This window comes from Sylvia atricapilla, chromosome Z, assembly GCF_009819655.1.
Source record: "Sylvia atricapilla isolate bSylAtr1 chromosome Z, bSylAtr1.pri, whole genome shotgun sequence".
NCBI lineage: Eukaryota > Metazoa > Chordata > Aves > Passeriformes > Sylviidae > Sylvia > Sylvia atricapilla.
Window position 1 is genome coordinate 19,500,426 of NC_089174.1, and position 16,052 is coordinate 19,516,477.

Consider the following 16,052-nt stretch of genomic DNA (forward strand, 5'->3'; position numbering starts at 1 on the left):
CTTTTCTCTCCTGGCGGCTGGTCATGCTTCCAAGACCAAGCACAGAAACTTCATGCCTGGCTCTATATTAAGTCACATGGGAATTAAATTTAAGGGATCATTAGCACAGAAGCTTTGTGTCCTCCTGTGATTCCTGCTCAGTGCACTTAAGCTTTTGCCAATTTGTTCCCACTGCAAAAGTAATCCTCTGAATTGTTTTCTTTGTGCTTTCTTTCAAAGAAAAGAAAGCTGCCCAAATTTCTGCTGTATCATGTGAAAACAGGTTCTGTGCTATGGGAGCACAGTCAAACATCAGGGAATGGTGTAGGGACACTGTGTAAAAGGCACGGACCCTACACCTGAAATTCTATTTAATAATAGTATTTAATTTTTTATCAGTACTGTTCAGTATCTTTATCAATAATGTGGAGATTGTGGGATTGATGCACCCTCAGAAAATTTGCAGATGACACCAAGCTGAGTAGTGCTGTTGACACAGCTGAAGAACTGAGAGTATTATAAGACTGGTGAACCATTGCAAAAGGTTGCCTGGAGAGGCTGTAGCCACATCTCTGGGAACATTCATGGCCACTTTGTACAGGGCCCTAAACACCTGCTGGAAATTAAAGACACTCCAGCTTATTGCAGGGCAGTTGGTCTAGATGACCTTTAAAGACTTCTTTTAACCCTGACTAGTCTGATTTTATTATTTCCACTACTTTAGGAAGACTAAAACTGTGTAACAAACCAGAGTACAGCTATGTTGTAACTTTATGTGCTGAATTTGTGGCCATTGCTCCTTGTCCTATCACTGACCACCGCTCAAAAGAGTCTGGCACCATCCTTTGGCACCTGCCTTTGAGATATTTATCTGCATTAATGAGATTCCCTCTCACAAAGCTATGGATGACTCCTGCCATCTCTGCTATACTTAGACTTGAATGCACTAATGCTGGCTTAACCTAGTGCACAAAATGAGAACACCTGTGTGTCAGACTAAGAGCCAGTTGTGGGAGACCTTGTTGGGCTTCTTAGGAAAAGATGAGCTGCCTGGAAGGAGATTGTAGGGAGGAAAGGGTCAGGCTCTTTCACATGCAACAAACAACACGGTGAGAGGAAATAGTCTTAAATGTGCATGGAGAGGTTTCGACTGGACATTAGGAAAATTTCTTTCACAGAAAGGGTGACCAGACATTGAAATGGGCTGCCCAGGGAGGTGGTAGAATCACCGACCCTGGAAGTGTCTAATAAAAGGTAGGATGTGCCAGGTCTGGATGATCTTGGAGGTCTTTTCAATCTAAATGGTTCTGTGATTCTTCTGTTTAATGGATCATTAAACCCACAACCCATAAAAAAGGTGTGACCTCCCACTCCAAAGGGGAAGGAAAATTTATAAATGCTCATGGTTGAAAGGACCAACAAAAGTCAGAGGGACTGCAAAGAACCAGAAAGTTTTGTTAGTAAATTACACACTCAGCATAGAAATTCGTATTTTAATCCCTGACTTTCTATATAAGCACACAGCAATGAGTTTTAGATAAAGAGGTACTGTGAAAGGGAAGACAGTAAGGAAGATGTGAATTAAAGAGGAGAGGAAGAGAGAAAAAGATCACCACTCTGGTTCCAGCATTGATCCAGCTGAAGGGATGTCAATCCTGGTGTCAGAATCGATCGAGCTGTATCCATCCAGCCAATGGGATATCCTGAGGGCACCACATGGGCTTGGGGGGATACTTTTTATGGACCAATTTCCCTGCCTTTCTAGACCATCAGTTGTTATGGGCAGCCTGTTCTTTCAGACCATTTACGAAAATGGGTCCGAGGCCTTTCGGGATCTTGGGTGGTCTGTATTCCACTCCATCGTCCATGCCCACCTCCTTGGCCTCATCCCTTCGATTGCCGTGTGCTGTGCTGTTCTTATCTCCAGGATCGATAAGAAGAACGTTTTCCCCGGAAAGTGCTGTCTTATGTCCGCACAGCCCCCTTCCCGGCCACCTCTTGCTCCCGTCCCACGAGGAGCGGCTGGCCGGGAGCAGGCCGGGAACTCCCCACACTCCCGGCGGGACAGACGCCCCCCGCGCCCCGCCAGGCGGCGCCCTCGCCCGCCCGCCCCTCGCGCCGGACGCCCCGCCCCGGGCCGGGCAAGCGGAGCACTGCCATTGGCCCGGCGCCTCGGCCCCGCCCCAACGGCGGTCACGCGCGCGGCCTCACCGCAGCCGGAAGTGGCAGGGCGGGCGGCGAGTCGGGGTCCGCTGCCGCCGGTGCGGCTCGAGCGCGCCCTTCCCGCTTCCCTCAGCCACCCCCGGGTCCCTCAGCCACCCCCGCCATGCACCCGCGGCGCCCCGATGGCTTCGACGGTCTCGGCTACCGCGGGGTCGGCCGCGACGAACTGGGCCCCGGCTCCAGGCCCTTCAGCAGTGGCTCGGAGCTGGGCCCCTGGGTGACCAGCCCCCCCGACATCCCAGGCAGCCGCAATCTGCACTGGGGCGAGAAGACGCCGCCGTATGGGGCCGGGACCCCTCTGGGCGGCGCCGGTTCCAACGAGGAGGCCAACCTCGGGGCGGGCGGCCCCGGCGCCGGTAAGGGAGGGCTCGGCCTGGGCTGGCAGGGGGCGGCCGCCGCCTCTCGCCGCTCCCCGGTCCTTCGCTGACCCCCGACTCCCGCCTCCTGTGAGCAATGACCCGCGGCCGGGCAAGGGCGGGCGGCGGCTCTGGGCTGTGCCGCCGGCAGGCCGAGCGCCGCCCGGGCCCTCCGTCCTACTGGCTGTGCTGAGTGCCCAAGAAAGCCCTTTAAAAAAACACGGGCTGCTCCGTCGTTGCCTGTTGCGCTCCAGCACTGTGTTGCTCCATGCAAATGTGATTTGAGAGTGCTAGAACGCGCCCCGAAGCTTCTTGTTACGCAGTGTGCCATCCCCTTGCCTTTCATTGCCCATGTAAACAGTATCCTGCAGAGAGACTCCGCCCTCTTTAAGGGCAGGAGGTGCCTTTAGGTCTGACAGTGCTGCGTTATTGTCTTAGTGTTTGAGACTCCGTGGCTTCTCGGGTTTAGAACATGACCGGCTGACGTAAACCTCCCCCCTCCAGGCGTGATAGCGAGGGAACTGTGGGACTGGTAGGATTTAAGGGAGCCCTGAATTCAAGGCTTATTCAGTAATTGTTGGGAAACTGAGTAAAAGCCCGCAGAAGTAAAGTTGTTTCAGGTCTTCAGGGAGTTGTGGTGAATTAAGGAAAACTTGCTGTATCTAAGGTACTGCATTATAATTAAAAGGAGCAGTTTATAGACACTTGAGTATCACAAGATTTATGAAATACTAATTTACCTGAAATCGAATTATATTACTGGGCCAGCCTTTCTTTTGTGACCTGTAGTGCAGTGTTTTTATTCGGGTCTTACAGAGAGTACAGGCTTTAGGTGGACTCATCTATGTATGCGCTGGTTGAAGCACTGTTTAAGTATCCTTGCATAGTTGTACACTGCATTCTTTCCCCATATATACATATGGAAGGTGTGTTCATTCTGGACTTTGGAGGACTGATAAGGAGTTGCTGTAATCACTGAATCCAGCAGCTGCAAATGGAATCTTAGCATTTTTGGGAGGGCTGCTACATTTGTGTGGAGCCTCACTGAAGTTACTGACTTTATCCATCCCTTTCAGACTGCTTTCACTCTGAAAATTGTAGGGCCGAGCATTAACTTTAAAATGTCTTTACTGTTTTGATGCTTGTCTTAAAATCCCTTCTGGTAATTCCCAATGTACAAATGCCTGTCTGGTGGCAGACAACAGATAGTTGATTTCATTACTTTTGTAATTCTCCAGTAACTAAGTTTTTGCAGAGGACTGGAGATAAACAAGTGGCTTGAAAATTTGCTTTATGTTGATGTTTTTTATTCCATCTGTGGCTTTTTGTGTAAGTTCTCCCAAAATTTTGATTTTTTTGCTGTTTAGACATTATTTTCACCTCAGTTATGTAAATTTGTTTCAGAATTACTGTAGACTCGTGCATGCTAAATCTTTCAGTAGTTGGTTTGAGTTGTTTAGATATTAAAACACTTATTTTTTACTGTTCACTTTCTCTCTCCTTTTTTTCTCTGTAAGAAAATCATACTTATATATAAGTGTGTACAAACTCAAATGCAGTCCAAAGTGCAGATATGCCTGGGGGAATATTTTTTTTTTAAATCCTGTGTTACTGAGCTGCCATAAATATTGTGGTTTAGTGCTTGTAATTTTCTGATGCACGTATAGGATGAAGTTAGTTTTTCAGATCCTGTGCATGGCATTTTCTCCTATTTTGTGATTATTGCTGCTGTATGATCTGGTTTTGTTTTGGTTTTTGTCTTCTTTTTCAGAGCAGTTGAACAGGTTTGCTGGCTTTGGTATTGGCCTTGCAAGGTAAGAGTTGTGTTCAGTGACGAAGGAATAATAAAACTCTTATTTGTCTCATAAACACTGCATACACTTGTATACTGTGTTTTTATTCCAGTAGCCATAAACAGTTGAAATGTTTAGAAACCTACTGCCACCGTTTAGGTTTCTGGTTTTTTAACTGTTGCTTGGAAAATACCTATGGAAGGTAAGAAACAGTTTTTCATATGGAATGCCCAGGATGGGTCTATCCTGTCCAAGTAATCCAAAAGTAGCACCAGAAAACTTCTTTGACATTTGCAACTTCTGTTAATATTTTTAGACAATGCAGATGTTTCCTAAGAAAGTGAAAATGTCTTCATGTATATTACCACAGTATCCTGGCACCATAATGTTCATCTAACCAAGTGGTCTGAATGGCCATTTTATTCTCTATTACGGTGACCCTCATTACAGATAGTATTTTAAGAAAGTGGTGAACTTTAAGATGCCAATGTCCAGGGAAGGTTTTAGCTTTTTTGTTAGTAGCAGGCTACTAATTAGCTCAGTAGTTAAAACTGCAGTATTTTTCTGTGCCACTTGTACTTGTTTGTTGGGAGTTCAGAAACCTACCACAAATGATCCTGTAGCTTGGAGTGTTTGTAAAAATCCTGGATGTTCTACTTTTCTAATCCATGTCCCAGGTTTGAACAGCATACAGGTAAGTACTCTGATCACTCAGGCACTTTGAGGTGAAGTGAATATTTTCTCTGAATGGCTGCAGCCAGGAATTCTGCTTTGAAAGTGAGAACTTTTCTGAAGTTTTGATTGATTTATGATTTCTGGCAGTGGTAGGCTAGTTGTTTTGGGTCAGAAGTGGTTTTGGTGAAGAAGTAGTCAGCTGTTAGTACCAGTCCTTCCCTGGCCCTCCTAAGGAGAGAGTTGTTGATACAGTGTGCAGAATTAGCATAAAACTGGGAACTAATCCTTTCACAATTGTAGTTCTTTTGTACCCTGATACTTGGAGGAAAGTGAGATTAAGAAATGTTGTATGTTTATTTGCTTACAAAAATATGTGCAAACTACATCTATGTGGGGCCTTTTCCTAGTAAATATATATGTCAGATTTTATGTAACTTGCTACTTGGGAAGCTGTTGGATAGCCATCAAAAATGCCTTGTTAATTCACTAGAAATTCACTTATCCAAATACTGATCTGTTGCTGTTAGAGATAATTAACAAGCCTTTTCTAAGGATTTTTTAGTGGCTTCTCATGTATTAAATGCAATTTTCCTTTAAAGCCTATTTACAGAAAATGTGTTGGCACATCCTTGCATTGTTCTACGTCGTCAGTGTCAGGTATGTCTTTTATGTTACCTATTCCAGTCAAAGCTCCTGTGTACCGTCATATCTCTGTATTTTCATACTCTGTATGAATGTATGTAGTGTAGGAAGCTTTGCAATTTTTGGGGGGACTCTGCTACATTAACAAGTTTTTACTAGTAGAATATATGTTTTCTCTTTTGCAGTTCAGCTTATGTTAAAAAAATCCTGCTCATTTTTGTTTGGGCGGTGGAAAGCAAATTACAGCAAGTGTTTTGGGGACTGCAGAGCAACTTTCAGATCCGCATTTACCATCAGGATGCTTTGTTTCATAGGTTCTGATTTATGTATGGTTTATTGTTTAAACTTTCAACATAGAAGTACTTAAAATGGCTGCCGATTTCCATAAATTTCAGTGAGAACTTAATCATATTTTTAGCTGATCTTTACAGAGATAAAATTCTTACATTTGAAAAGTCTTCATCCTTCAGAGTTGTAGCATCTGCAAGTGTGTTTCTAAGACTGCCATTATTTATATTTTTAACAGGTTAACTATCACGCTCGGAATTATCATCTCACACCATTTACTATTGTCAATATCATGTACTGCATCAGTAAGACACAGGTTAGTATTTGGCGTCAGGCTATATCCGAGCACTGAGAGTTCCTACAGCATGTATGTGCATTGAAATCTCCAAGTGTTTATGGAGATGGTGTTGAAAAACAGGGCTATTATAAGGGTTTGTTTTTATGGTTACAGAAATGTGTCAAGAAGATCAAGTAAACCATTACTTTTCTGAGAAGTACAGTGCCTAGTGGGGAAGGATTTGTGGATGTTAGTTTCAGGGACCTTTTGTTTTCTAATTTTTTTTCCTCAGGGTTCTAAAAGATCATTAATTGTTATGTGGATAAAGTTATTGCTGGAGTGACTCCTTCCAAAGAATACATATACTGAATACATTTCCAGTTCTGCAGGGGAATGGCAATCCCTGCAGTGATGTTAAACTCAGATCAGAAGGCAGGAAGAAATTCTTAAATCTGAATTTTCTGTGGATGTACTTTCGACTTGTCAAGCTCATTTTGTCCGTAGAAAATGGTGTTAAGTTTATAATATAGAGTGTTACTAGTCAGAGACATGCTTCCAAAATTATTGACAGATCTTCAAAATTACACAAAAACAAAAATTTCTTCATAGATTAAAAAAGAGTTGTTACCTGAATTTAATGACAAAGTTGAATGGTAGAACTGTAGCTCTGTGTGGTTTAAAAATTTACAGAATTTTCTTAATTAATAAGGTGAAAATATTTTTGAGTTTTATGTTGCATATTTCAACACGCAGGGTCCAAGAGCTCTCTGGAAAGGAATGGGCAGCACTTTCATTGTTCAGGGCATAACCCTGGGAACAGAAGGCATCATCAGTGAATTTACACCTTTGCCAAGGTATTGTGTGGTTTTTTTACTGCTTTTAACAAATTAATAAGTTGTTGACTTATTTTCAAAGTGTTAGTAAGGCTGTTTGAAAAATATTACTTCATGAGAACAACCAGACATTAAATAGGTGTTTCCAAACACAGTGTGGTTGTCTTGAAAAGACAACCTTATAATCCATAAATAGTGAGGGACTCTTTCTGGGAACTTTATTTATTTGTGTCTGCTTACTTGTCTGAGTATAGAAATAATGCAGCAAGTTGGTCTTTGGTATTCAAGTCTGTAATTAAAAAATAATAATTGTCTTCATTTATTTAGGTTTTTTTATTGTGTGGTAATAGCAAATACCATATCTAAGGTAAAAAATCCTCAGTCTTATTAATATAAATACAGAAAATTTGCACAGCTAATGAGCCAGCATTTTGCTGAATATTTGCATTGTCTTTGGTAGGTGGGAGAACAGAATGGCCTGCATTAGTAAATGGGAAGACATGGTAAATGAGCATCCATGTGTCTGGCAGGTTCATCTTCTGCCTTCCTTGACCAACAACTATTTATAAGAATTCATAAGAATTTATAAGAATACCTTATTCTGTATTCTTATAAAAAAGATGTTACATCTAAAAATTACTGACTTCATTTAAAGCAATATTTATTGTTCTACATCACTGCGTCAACCTTCTGCTACAGAAGTTTAGTAATTTTTTTACTGAAAATATTCAGGGACATGGAAACTACTCTGTGTTTAAAAAGAAGATATATGGTTAGCCTGAATCAAATACTGTTATAATGCATGCATCCATACTAGTAAAAGTAGGCATTTGTGAGTTCAAAAGCATTATCATATATAAATTGTACAGAGCGTGTATTTTAGATTTTTGGTCAACTCTGTTTCATAGGTAATGGAAATTTCCAGACGTGTGCTTTCCTCCAAGTGTGCTTTAGATACAGCTCTAGGGTATGCTTAAGTTCATGAGATGTGATACAGTGTTTATATCTTCATAGTTCTGAATTCTCATAAATGTGAGGAATGATTTTCTACTTGTGGGCCAGTACAGCAGCTAGTGCTGCTGCCAAAAGAACCGAACTTTTCTGCGCGAATCAGGTCATTCCTTCCTCTGGGCTTCTTCCATCTTTATGGAAACACAGTATGTGAACAGTCAGGAAATGAAATGTATTGAGAAAGTGATCTGGCTAAATGGTTGTCTCATACATGCACCACTCCACAGCAGATTTCTCCTGAGTGCTCCCTCTTCCTTTTTAATGGTGGCTTGCATGTTTGGGTAGTGACAGGAACGAGAAGGTTATTGCTTGTAGCAGCAATGCCAGCAAATCTGGTTCATTATCAGCCTCCAAAGAGCACAGAGAAGTGAAATGTCAATTGTATATTATAGTTACATGAAAGAATATCCCTGTTTTATGAGAGGAGCCCAGAAACGAATGTGAACATTTTGTACTAGACAAACTTGCTGCGTAATTGTTCTTCCACTGCAGGGACAGTTATGCCTTGTGGATTGACAGGTTAGGCTCTAACACATTAGTTTGGCTGGTTTAATTTTCCACATCATTTAAGTGTTATGGGTAGGTGGGTGTGATTCAAGTATCTGAAATATATAATGATAAAAATTATCTTCTCTTCCTGTTGAATGATTGACCTATGTATTTGTAGTAACTGGTTTTCAAACACACAACACACAGTTCTTCAAAAAGAGTAAAATCTTGTCTTTCTTAGATTACAGTTGTTTTAACTACAAGCAGTGTCTGATTGTGATTCCTGGACAGCACTTGAAGCTGAACACTTTATAGCTTGTTAGTAAAAATGCAAAGTCTAGTGTGCCCAGCACTTTAGACTAGTGTCTCATAGCTAGAGTATTGAACATATGCATATGCAGTATTTGAATAGTATCTTGACCTATACTTGACCTTGAGGTGGGTTTACATTTCTGTCAAGTGGGATGTAAACATTTGCTGTTTATATTTTGAAGTGCGCAACTAAAAGTGTGGACAAAAAACTTCCGTTATGTCGGTACAGAATTACTGTGCAACTTCTAATTTTATCTCTTCTACTTGATTTCTTCTTGTCTGACTGTGCCAGTATTTGATTTAGATTTTTGGGAAAGAAACAACAACAGAGTAGGCTTAACCTAAAGAACAGAAGAGTGCAGCCAAACCAAAATCAAATAAAAGTGATTTCCTGATAAAGGAAAAGTATGAAGATTTTGAAGTATTCCAGTGTTCTCTGAAAATTGCTTTAAGTGCTTGTACATAAGGTTGCTAAATAAATGCAGAACTGGTTAAAGTCATGTTATTAATTAATAACTGAAACCTTTTTTGATAGAATGTGTGGCAAGCCCGAAAAACTACTAGAAGTTAAGCATGATTTACTAAATGTTTTGCTGTGTCTTTCCTACAGGAAATGCTACAAGAGAAATAGTATAACACCAGTATGAGAACTGGTTGTTGACACTCATGAAAGAATTGCTTGAAAATTACATGTGGGTGATTTTTCATATTGTGATAAATACTTCTCTTTTTAGAGAGCTTTCACATAAATGGAACCTCAAGCAGATAGGTGGGCACCTTTTACTCAAAGGGTAAGTATAGCATGTGTATTATGTCCTATTATCTAAACATAATAGAACTACCAAATGGACATAAGTTTTATCTGCTGCTGTGTTTACTTGACAGGATGCTAACGATACTTTTCAAGTGCTGATTTTTTGAACAATCTTGATTACACACACCACTTTCACAGGTTTTCTCATACTATATCCCTGTGTCTATGGAACTCAACTGATGTAAAAGATTAGATTCTTCCTAATCAGTCTGGTCATGTGGAAATAGAATTTAACTAAAGTTTTGACAGAAGCTTCTATCTCAGCTTGCTGATGTACATTCTAGTAATTGAGTTATGCTTAGATTATTTCCTCTCAGGAATAATTTGGTAGATGACTATCAACTTTCAGGTGCACGTTTGGCTAAAATTATAGTATTGTCATGTTCATTCTTACATTGTTAATTTCTGCAGGTTAACTCATGTGATCGCAATGCCTTTTTATTCTGCGAGCCTGGTTGAAACTGTACAGGTAACTTACATATATTTGGAACATTTAAAAAGATACTGTTACTCTTAATAGTTGAGATTATGTGGAGAAATGAATCTTTGAATTCAGGCTTATGTTGCAGTAGTTGCATTTGTTTCCCTTGAGGCTGTATGACTTAGCTAAAGTGTGTGTTTACTATGAAGGGTATATTAGTGTACTATCTTAACTCTAAATCTAGAATTAGAAAGGGCATTTAATGTAGATAATTGGAATATATTGCATATGAAATAGGGACATGCTATATCTGTGTGTTCTGGCGAATAAAACATAAAGAAGTTAAAGTTTCTTTGCTACAAAGCAACTTCATAGGAAAGGAATAAAAAAACCAGAAAAGCATCTCTCTCAGCCTTTTAGGTGGATGATCTTCTTCTTCTATCTTCTTCATAACCAATGGATTGGTTATGAAAATTCCACTGAGATCTGAGGATTTTAAGATCAGTAGCTTCAGCTGTGTGCGAGTATTTTAGTGAACAAGTATGTGTGTATATATGATGTATGAAATATGTTCTTGAGTTACTGGAAACATCATCATAAGCTTATTAGAAGCACAACAGATGGAATGATAACATTTGGGAAGATTTTTGTAATGTATTAATTGGTGCAGAGGGGCAACTTGGTTTGCCAGGTTTGCAATACATTCTTGTGCTGCATGACCAGAAAACAAACAAACCAGAAAAGTTAAAGATTTGTTGGATTTCCTACTAGCAGGTTTATACTGACTTTAATTGTCTTAATTCTGATAAACCATAAAACATTCAACAATGTCTGTTTGACACTTATCCAAGTCTGTACATTTCATCAAAACAGCTGTAAATGGTGGAAGTTTGTAGCTGTCACATTTGTTCTTTTGTCATTAGCATCTCAGACCTCATGGTGGCGTGTTAGGCCAAAGCAAGAATCGTTTTAAGTGCAATGACCGTAGTGCTGTGGGACAGAAGAGGAGTCAGTAGGGGTTGTGCTGTTTAACTTGTACTGAAAGTCTGCAACAATATTATGTTCTCAGGCATTTAAAGTAGTTTCTCTCCCACACAGAAAAGACAATGAAGGCTCTGTAGGCTGTTAATATTTCCTCAAAATACTGAGGAATATTCTGGTGGTTTATCCTGGCATGAGGTCAGGATGCAGACCACATAGAGACTTGGACATTTAGGAGAACACCAAAATCCTGAATTTTGGATGTAAACCACATGTTAAAGCACTGGAGTATAACCATTAGTGGAGGAAATAATGTTTCTAGCTTAATCCTATACTCACAGGTGGCAGGTAACAGAGTAAATAGTTACTGCATTATTTTTATTCTCTGTACATGAACAGAATTATTTCTTTACTGAGAGACAGCATGGGTAAAGAATACTATTTTAAATGCATATAATGCCATGAAAACATTCCAAACTGAATCTATTAAAAACATGTCAAAAATGACCTTTCAACACTAGTTATATAAGTCTATGTAGATTCAAGTTCAAAGGTTATAGTCATAGTCTTTAAAGTAAAGGAATTTTGAATTAAGTAAGTACTTCCTGGCATTTTGCTCCAGATGTAGACATTTTAAGTTCATGACTGTTTTGCATTCTGATACTTTCAGCAGTAGGCGAGAAGTTGAATTTATTTGACAGAAGCACAGATGACTGTAATACATATTAAAACCCCCTCACCTCTTTAAGATGGGTCCATTCTTTAAGAGGAAGCTCAATTGAATGCTGTGAGGAGACTTCTGTTATTATCTACGGCTGTGTAGACACAATAGCATGCTCTTTTAAAAGTTCAGCAGTGATGAAGTGTCAGAGTGGATGTCAGGATAGTAGTGAAGTGCTCAGTATGAGTTGTGACTCCTTCTTTGTGCTTGTAGAGTGAAATCATTCGAGACAATCCTGGCATCCTGGACTGCGTCAAAGAAGGAATTGGGAGAGTTGTAGGCTTGGGAGTACCCCATAGCAAGCGTCTGCTTCCTCTGATGGTCCTGACTTTTCCCACTGCTCTACACGGAGTTCTTCACTATGTCATCAGTTCCATCATCCAGAAGCTTGTCCTGTTTGCTTTGAAAAGGGATAATTCCCACAACCTTCCAACTGAGAGCTCCACTTCTGTGCAGAACATGCTGGATGCATATTTTCCAGAACTTATTGCTAGCTTTGCTGCTAGCCTTTGTGCTGATGTCATGCTTTACCCACTGGAAACAGTTTTGCACCGCCTTCATATTCAAGGGACACGCACAATAATTGACAATACAGACCTTGGCTATGAAGTGCTTCCAATCAATACTCAGTATGAGGGAATGAAAGACTGCATAAATACTATAAAACGGGAAGAAGGAATGCGAGGTTTTTATAAAGGATTTGGAGCTGTTATAGTACAGTATACCTTGCATGTGGCAGTTTTACAGCTTACCAAAATTATTTACTCAACACTGCTTCAAAATGTTTCTTAATCTGTCGAGGTCTGGATGTAGCACATTGGACATGATTGACTTGCTAACCTAGTTATTGTTTAAATGGCTTAGAAAATGAACTTCGGAGAGTCCACTCTGTGGATTGTCCTTACACTGTAGAGCAACTTGTTTAAAAAATGGGGATATAGTTTCCGAAGTGTAATTAAAAAAGGACTGTTTAAAAATTACAGACACAAATTGAATATGTCATATGCAGTCATACAAAGGGGATCAGATTTCAAATGTGATCGCGTTGAGGATTTACTTTTCCTCTTACCAGTTCTCTAACATAAGGAATGGATATAAATTGTTAGTATCTGCTTTATAAGCATCACGTCTGATATTTAATATGGACTGTTAGCCAGTGGAAAGGAATTTATTTTCTTAAGTTGTAAGAACTTGCAAGTAGAGGACTGATAGCTTTACTGGTCTTTTAAAAATGTTTCCATTTTCACTCTTAATGGAACTGTGAGTAAAATAGAAACTGAAAGTGACTGAAGTAGACTTAAATGTTATCATTTAAAGTACATAAGGTACATAAAAGACTTATTTTGCTGCAGTGTGGCAGAAGATGACAAATGGGAATCTCTTGCTTTGTATAAAAACAATGAAAAATTGGTGTGGGGCTGAGTTGCACAGAATGCAAATTTGGGTGTCTTGCAGTTTGTTTGCAAGGCTTGCATTAACTAAGTGTGTGAATAAAGCAAAATAGAAACTGATGTGTGCATGTGTAAGTGCCATTTTTAGTTGACTTTCCACTGATAATTTCAGGGTTTAGTTTTACTCTAATGCTCTATATGAGAATGTAATAATCACAAAAATCTCTGTAGTAGTAGTCGTAGTGATGTTCAAAGTGTACAGAAAGCCTAAAAAACAATTGGCTGTTCCTAGAGTTTCTCTTTGTTAGATTGGAGGGGTGTGTATAAAATTGTCTCCTGAACTATTTAGCACTGATGTATGTAATTTAAAATCTCTGCTAGTTTAAATATTTTGTGCAGCAGAGCTAAGTCTGTTTATGTGCAAAGGAACCACTGAAATACATCATTTTTGGCCTCTCCCCCCTTTCAGACTCAGCCTGAAAATGATTTTTAATCATTCTAAATAACCTAGTCCTTGGTTTCATCAGTAAATATGGGGCTGGGGAGATGGGTTTTGCAAATAAAAAAAGCATGTGGAAAGTCACTTCTAAATTATGAGAGGCTTCTGCTTTTTTCAGATTCATGTGGCAAGTCTGTTTTTGTGAATGCTGTAAACTGATCTGCGTTTTAATCATTAATCATTGTGTAGTTATCACTTAGGGAAAGTAGTCATGGCAAAATAATGCAAAGATGTTGCTCTTTGTAAGTTCTGACTTCAGATCAAGTCTACTTTATTAATCTAACTTTCATGTATTTTAAATGCCTAAGTGTTGAAATGGAAAGTATGGTGAACTTGGAAACTGGTTTCTTTTGAAATACTGTTGATTGCAATTTTAGTGTATAGTGTATGAAATAAAATTAGAATTCACTGTAAGTATTATAAAATAATTCACCAAAGAAGCATGTAAAGGAATCCTGGTTGTGTGTTGTGTTACTGTATAGACTCCAGAGTGGCACTTTAAAGTTCCTCACTATCCCAAGTGCAAGAACACAATGAAATACACTACATTCAAGAACTTAGGAAAAATGCTCATTTCCTGGGTCAGTTTCTTTGAAAATTTCTAAGAATATCAAAATGGCCATGCCAGAGAATCATCCATGGAAAGGACCTCAGCAAGTCATTCAGTCCAAATTCCTGCCCTAAGCAAGGACAGCATTGACTTGCATGTGCCCTTGTCCAGTCAGGTTTTTAATACATGAAATTGGCCTTTTCAAAGGTGTTAAATTCAGCTGTAGTCAACAATTTTATCACAATTGCCTTGAAACAATAACTAAGTGCATCTTGCAGTCCACTACTTCCTGATGTATCTGTAAAACGGGCCAATCCTGTTTTTCTAGGAATAAAATTTTAGGGCATTTTGCTTTATGAAATGGAGGACTTAGCTTTATATATTCTTCAAGAGGGAAGATGAGTTCTCGAAGAGTGGCACTAGAAACTGCTGTATTATTTTACTGTGTCAAAGACTTGCTTTCATTGCTTGCAGTTTTACATTTGTAGTCTAGGTTCTCAGATCGGTAACTTTAAGCAGGGTGAGAAAGAATGCTGTTAGTGTAGAGCAGCTGTTCTGGGGTGGAAAAAACTTTTGCTTTGGGCAATTATTTTTTGGTCCTCTTCCCAGCAGTTGTTAGAATGAACATTTTTCGATTTTTCAAGTATACTTTTTTAATCTTCCAAAACACTTAATACATTTTTGTCCAGAGTTGCTGGGGTTTTGCCCATGCAAAAATGTGAGTATGGGCTGAAAAAAGCAATTTTAACCTTTTAAATCATAAGTGTTTCTGGTTTTAAATTTGGGTTTTAAATCTGAAATACTCAAGTTTAGCTCACACACAAATGATCAGTAGGTGGCTTCAGCAAGGGATACCACTGAAAACTACGAAATACTGAACTGGCTGTAGAAAGTAGGCTGTAGTTGGATATGAAGAATTCTTATGCACTCTTGTGTCTGATACAAACAATATTTTATACCTTGTGTTTTTTACTACATTTTTTTTAATCTTAAAGAGATTTTAAGTAGGTCAATATTCCTGAAGAAAGACTCTAATCTTTTCCCCAGTGAAGAATTACTTGGCTTCTTTATCCGTGTCTCTTACAAGGAAAGCCTTCATGTGCAGTAACTGACAACAGACCAGGCAGGGAACCTTGAACTTGAGGCCTCCTGGAAACAGGCAAATACCTGTGTTCTTTCGTGTACAGCATACAGATCACACTTGGCGTTTAGTTGTATTACTAACAGTTTAGTTGTGTGGAGCTTTTAGATGCAGGGTGGGTGCCCACACTGAATTCTCCAGGATTGTTTCAGCTGTGTTCACTTTAGCAGATCTACTTTCACAGAAAGGCACACAGAAGTTATCTGCCTCTGGGTACTGTCTGTAATAATGTGACATGTCCTGTTTTGCAGATTTATACAGAATTTGTAAGACTCAAAATTACATGTTTTTCTTAGCTCCTCTGAATTTAGCAGCAGGTTCAAAGCCTGTGTATGGAAGGCATTTATCCTACATGGTTGTTCAGCCGGATACATGCATGCAGCTACAAACATGTAGTAGAATCATAGAATATCCTGGATTGAAAGGGACCCACAAGGATCATCAAAGTTCAGCTCCTGGCTCTGCACATGGCACCCCAAGAATCTCACTAAGTGCCTGAGAGAATTGTCCAAGCACATCTTGACCTTAGGTGCTGTGACCATTTTCCTGGGGAGCCTGTTCCAGTGCCCAAACCCTTGGGGGCAAGAACCTTTTCATAATACTCCACCTGAAAGTCCCCCAACACAACTTCAGGCCATTCCGTTATCTCCTGTCAC

At 39.7% G+C, this 16,052-nt stretch overlaps 1 protein-coding gene across 1 annotated transcript; it reads left to right on the forward strand.

Annotated features, from left to right (window-relative positions):
- The first annotated feature begins 2,158 nt into the window (after nt 1–2,158).
- SLC25A46 (solute carrier family 25 member 46) lies at nt 2,159–13,326 on the forward strand. Its single transcript, XM_066339702.1, has 8 exons — nt 2,159–2,558; nt 4,330–4,372; nt 5,626–5,683; nt 6,195–6,272; nt 6,987–7,087; nt 9,613–9,669; nt 10,104–10,161; nt 12,029–13,326. The coding sequence occupies exons 1-8, from the start codon at nt 2,306–2,308 to the stop codon at nt 12,605–12,607; spliced, it is 1,227 nt and encodes a 408-aa protein (XP_066195799.1). The 5' UTR covers nt 2,159–2,305; the 3' UTR covers nt 12,608–13,326.
- Nucleotides 13,327–16,052: the final 2,726 nt, after the last annotated feature.